This window comes from Austrofundulus limnaeus, unplaced genomic scaffold, assembly GCF_001266775.1.
Source record: "Austrofundulus limnaeus strain Quisiro unplaced genomic scaffold, Austrofundulus_limnaeus-1.0 Scaffold888, whole genome shotgun sequence".
In the NCBI taxonomy this organism is placed as follows: Eukaryota; Metazoa; Chordata; class Actinopteri; order Cyprinodontiformes; family Rivulidae; genus Austrofundulus; species Austrofundulus limnaeus.
The window spans coordinates 89,336-94,317 of NW_013953290.1; the positions used below are offsets into that span (position 1 = coordinate 89,336).

Genomic DNA, 4,982 nt, shown 5'->3' on the forward strand with positions numbered 1-4,982 from the left:
CACACACACACACACACACACACACACACACACACACACACACACCTGAGCAGAACTGAACAGACCCGAACCAAATAGAGTAGAACTGTGCTCATGGAGAAGGGGCTTAAGATTTTCACGATATGATACATGTTCACATTATTTATTGACTGTATCCAAAATTATCAAATATATTTTAAATTTAAATGAAGATATGAAATAATCCAATATAAAATACAATGACTTAAATTATATTATTATTTATGCTTGGTCATCAAATTAGTGTCAGTTGAATCTGTCAACTAGGTTGCCTGTAGGTATTTTTAAGGTCCAGCAGGTGTCAGTATTCAGTGACACAGGATCGACACCTATCAGTACCGTTTGGCAATGGGTCGAAACGCTTCATGTCTCCTCATCTACCCATCACTACTCTCCACTGTCGATCTGTAAAAGGACCTCATCAGCTGTAGGTTCAAGTAGGTTTTCCTGATAATACCAACAAGACGTGGCTTTAACAGAAGCTCCTGCTGCTATTATTTTGGGTGGGTGTCAACAAAGTTCTAAAGAGCACACGGACGACTTGTGGTTCCTTTTTTTCACGCTGAGGGACAATTCATAAGCATTTAGTGCACTGCCCCTATGATGATGAGTGTTATTTTTAGAACGCGTCCCCGTGGGTGTCTGAGGGGACTGTGTTGGTGACCCCGTTCTACACTGTTTACATAAAAATACCGTCAGGCATTGTCTTCCAGAGGATGTGAACATTTCTGCAGATCAGTAATTCAAATATTTGTTAAACATGGTTTATGAGTCCTCTGAATGACTCTTGAAGTATTGCGTCATAAAGTGTGTATTTTAAAATAAGGTTGATCAAAAAATTTCAGCTGCCCTGTAATAATAATCAGAACTAATAAAGAGTCATAAAGCTGAGCTAAGTCTAACCTCATTCCAGTGTAGTCCACTGTTGGACTGAAATATTTAGTTTGGGTTTTGACTCTTTCTTAAAAAGACAATGATCAAAATTTTGAACCAACAAACTCATCCTGCTTCCTGTCTTGATATCTTCACAGTGCTTGAAATGTACAGCAAACTAAGGGAGCAGCTGGAATCCAAAAGGTAACTTCTCACAAAACCTTTTATCAAAGCCTAAAATATGTGATGATTCAGTGTTTTTCCTAACATTATCTAAGGGGGCCACAAAGCTACAGCGTGAGTGTGGAGTAGGCTGAATGGTTTCTGAAAAATCCAGACTGTAAAGTATTCATTTGATTCAAGGTGAACAAGTCACGCTCTGTGAACATAGCAAACAAGGCGTTTACGACTCTTTTTCAAAGACATGCAGCTAAACTTTGACGTGGCACCAGATAAGACCAGTTTCCAACACATACTGTGTCTGCAGGCATTATGGCAATGATGAATGGGCTGTAGGGCTGTACTTATACAGCCCTTTTCTATCCAACCAGGATACTCAAAGCTGAGTCGAACCACTGATGCTCACATTGTAGGATGACCTTTAACCACTCAGACACAGCCATCACCAGATACAGGTTCTGGTGGACAAACGTTCTGAGATCTGCTTTCCTTCCTGTTGTTATTACAGTGATTAATAACGTTTTCTCATCTTAATAAGTTATATTTTCATATTAATAATTAAAATGCACAGATTTAGTTTTAACAACACCTGGTTTGCTTATATAAAGACCAGAGTGACGTGATTAAACAGTAGAGGTTTGTGAGATTCATAGATTAAATGTACATCTTCACAGTTTTGTTGACATGTAAATTACATTTTAAACCTAAAATTTTAAAGATGTATCATTTTTGGACCACAGTATTAGTTTAAAAGTGAATTTGAATTATGATAAGCTTTATTTGAAATAAAATGGTTTGATTTTACAGATATTATTCTGCACTGAAAACCATGGAGCAACTAGAGAAAGTTTATATTCCAAGGTAAGATCACATCACCAGTTTCTATGTTAAACAACAGCTGCCTGTAGGGCTGTATATATTCATCTGGTGCATCACTTTTTATTTCTGCTCTGTTTTTTTGTTGTTTGCAATCATTTTGTATAAAGTCACAAAGGAAGTCCACCCTCTTTTAAAATAATAGTCCAGTTAACCTTGAAGTAATGTTCTGTGTAATAATTATTAGTAGTTAATGAAGTTATCAGCCCTGATGTCAGTCTAACAGCAACAGTATCAAAGAAAAAGGCACCAGTCTTCATCTAGGCTAGGCTAAAGGCTAACCAAACGAATACTAGTTTTTAGGTTTTTCAGGCTTATACTAAAAATCCTTCTCCAAAACCACATTCAAATTTGAAAGAATGCTACATTAGCTAATGTTAAACACTTTGCACGATACTGTTTAGTTTGTCGCTGTTTTCTCAACAAAAACAATGTCTGTGTTATGCTAATGTGTGTGTGCTAAAAATAGAAAGACTGATTGTGCTGAAAGTTTCAGTCCTCCGAGTAGTGTTGTAGTCAAGACCACCTAACCCGAGACCAAGTAAAGACCAAGACCACAATGTTTCCATGTTTGTCAGTAAATCTTAAATAAAGTCCTACCAGTCTACTTGTTTCATTTTTATTTGGAAAGTAAGTAAGTAAAGTTTTATTTATATAGCGCCTTTCACAGAAATAAATTCACAAGGTGCTGTTGATTCAGGGAAGTGGGGAGGGGGCAGTTAAGAAACACCCATGCAAGGACACATACAAGACAAACATGGGGGAACAGGTGAAACAGGTCATGCAGCAAACACAGTTGTGTTACCTTTAACAACAGCTTGAAATACACAAAAGGAATCACATCCAGTTTGCAAATTTTTTTCCCCCAGCTGAGAGTCTGTGTGCTTCCAGCCGGCAGAATCCTTCAAGTGCACCCGACAGCTCTTCAAAGGCCCAATTCACTGTCAGGGTCGCTTTCACTTTTCGATAAATCTGGAACCCTCCTCTGCCGATCAGTAGGAATCCAGTTATCATAATCCAAATAAATAATGATCTTCCATGTCTTCGATGGAAAGTGGTGCTGGCATATTAGATTCCAGCTCCAGGAATCAGACAAATCCAGCAGCAACCATTCCACCCAGACAGTCACGTTCATTTCATTCCAAGTGTAGAAAAAAAAATAGCGTAAATTTCATTCAGAGTCCATTTGATCAAATCCATAATTCCTTTAGTTTCAGATGGAAAGTGAAAAAAAGAGCTTGAAAAAGCAAAAGCTGCGGGGGGAGGAAAAGGAAATTTGTGAATAAATCTAGACGTAATGTTGGATTAGACTGTAGATCTTAAAGTGAGCTTGAGTTGTGCTGCATTCCTCTGCAGGGTCAGTAAGTACAGGTTCTGTCAGATTATGGCTGAAAACCTGCCCAGACTGAGAGAGGAGATCAAGGAGATCTCAATGTCAGACCTCAAAGACTTCCTGGAGAGTATCCGCAAACATTCGGACAAGGTTGGAGAGGCTGCGATGAGACAGGTACGAGATTATATTTACATCAGTGAAACAGCTGTCGTCCACACCTTTACAGCCTCTCTCTCTCTCTCTTTCTCTTTCTCTGTCTCTGTCTCTTTCTCTCTCTCTGTCTCTGTCTCTGTCTCTGTCCATCCAGGCACAGCAACACAGGACGTTTAACAGTGCAGTTGCAAAGCAGCTCAATCTAGGCCACTACACCAAGCCTGTGTATTCCTTCAATGGGCGAACACATGTTCCCAACGGCCTGTTGATGAACGATGACACAGGAGATGATGAGGAAGCTGATGAAGAGGTGATGAAATTATGTGTTGTTGGGTGTGAACAACCGAGACATAAAATGTCCTTTTTTTTGTTTGTTTTTGTTTCCTGAACGTGGAATCATTTTTTGTGTTGGGATATTTTAAATAATCAAATAAAGCCCTGTTCGCATGGGATAAGCATTATCTGGGGGACACTACGTAATAAATAAATTACTCCCCGATGTCTGTTTTTTTACGTGGCGCATTCGCACGGGATAACGGATAAGCCTGAGATTTTACCAAGATTTACAGACATCTCCTGGATAGGATAACTCCACAAAGGCCACGTACGCCACGCATCATTCAAACTGTTTATTTGTTCGTCAAGCCTTTGCTGTCCTATTTACAACATTTTATAAGTTATAAAGTGTTCTGCCACATGTCCCCTTTGGAGAATACTACAACAACGTAAGTGCCAAGTATAAACACCCACATCGCTGGCGAGGACGCAGGAGTACCCAAAGCACAGCTATAAACAAAACTTAGTACTAGGCCGCAGCTAGGTGCTGTGTTTCTGTCCGTGAGGCTGACACTCTGTCTACTTTTAAGATTAGACTGAAGACTTTCCTTTTTGATAAATCCTATAGTTAGACTTAGGTTTCCTGACTTATTCTTCATTTCTGCTGCTATAGACTTAGACTGCTGGAGCACAAACTGAGCACATTTCCTCACTCTGCTGTTGTCTTTAGTCTCTCTTCTCTACATGTTTATTACCTCCGCCAAGGGCGAGGTAATGTTTTCAGTCGCGTATGTCTGTCTGTCTGTCGTTCTGTCGTTCTGTCTGTGGACAACATTACTCAAAAAACTTGTGGACGGATTGTCATGAGATTTTTAACACATGTGGGTACTGGGCCAAGTAACACACCATTGAATTTTGGGGATGTTCTGGATCACGATGCGGATACAGGAATTTTTTTTCTTTTAGTAATCGGCAAAGCTGTGATGCTTTCATAGGGCTTCTGTAAAAAACAGTGAGCTGGGTTGGACAGCACGGACTTCAAACTTTATAAAAGTAATGTTAAAATCATATTTAATGATGAATAATTTTTTGCCATATTGGGCCTCCTGCAAGAACCGTTCGTACGCACAGATTTGTTCTTAAGTTGTGCGTACGAGTGATTTAGGAGAATTTGTGACATTCACCAATGTTTTCGTATTCTACGATTTTTTTTCAGATACGAACAAAATTTACGAGTGGTCCAGACCTGTCGTATATTTTACCAGCAGTCAGT

At 39.3% G+C, this 4,982-nt stretch overlaps 1 protein-coding gene across 3 annotated transcripts in view; it reads left to right on the forward strand.

Annotated features, from left to right (window-relative positions):
* The window catches only part of exoc6 (exocyst complex component 6), a gene marked incomplete in the record, with an annotated part of 76,514 nt that overhangs the window by 15,316 nt on the left and 56,216 nt on the right, over positions 1–4,982 (forward strand). For all 3 annotated transcript variants that reach the window (XM_014029358.1, XM_014029357.1, XM_014029359.1), the window contains 4 exon segments: positions 1,050–1,095; positions 1,879–1,932; positions 3,304–3,454; positions 3,588–3,743. In XM_014029358.1, the coding sequence (XP_013884812.1) occupies positions 1,050–1,095; positions 1,879–1,932; positions 3,304–3,454; positions 3,588–3,743 (407 nt within the window).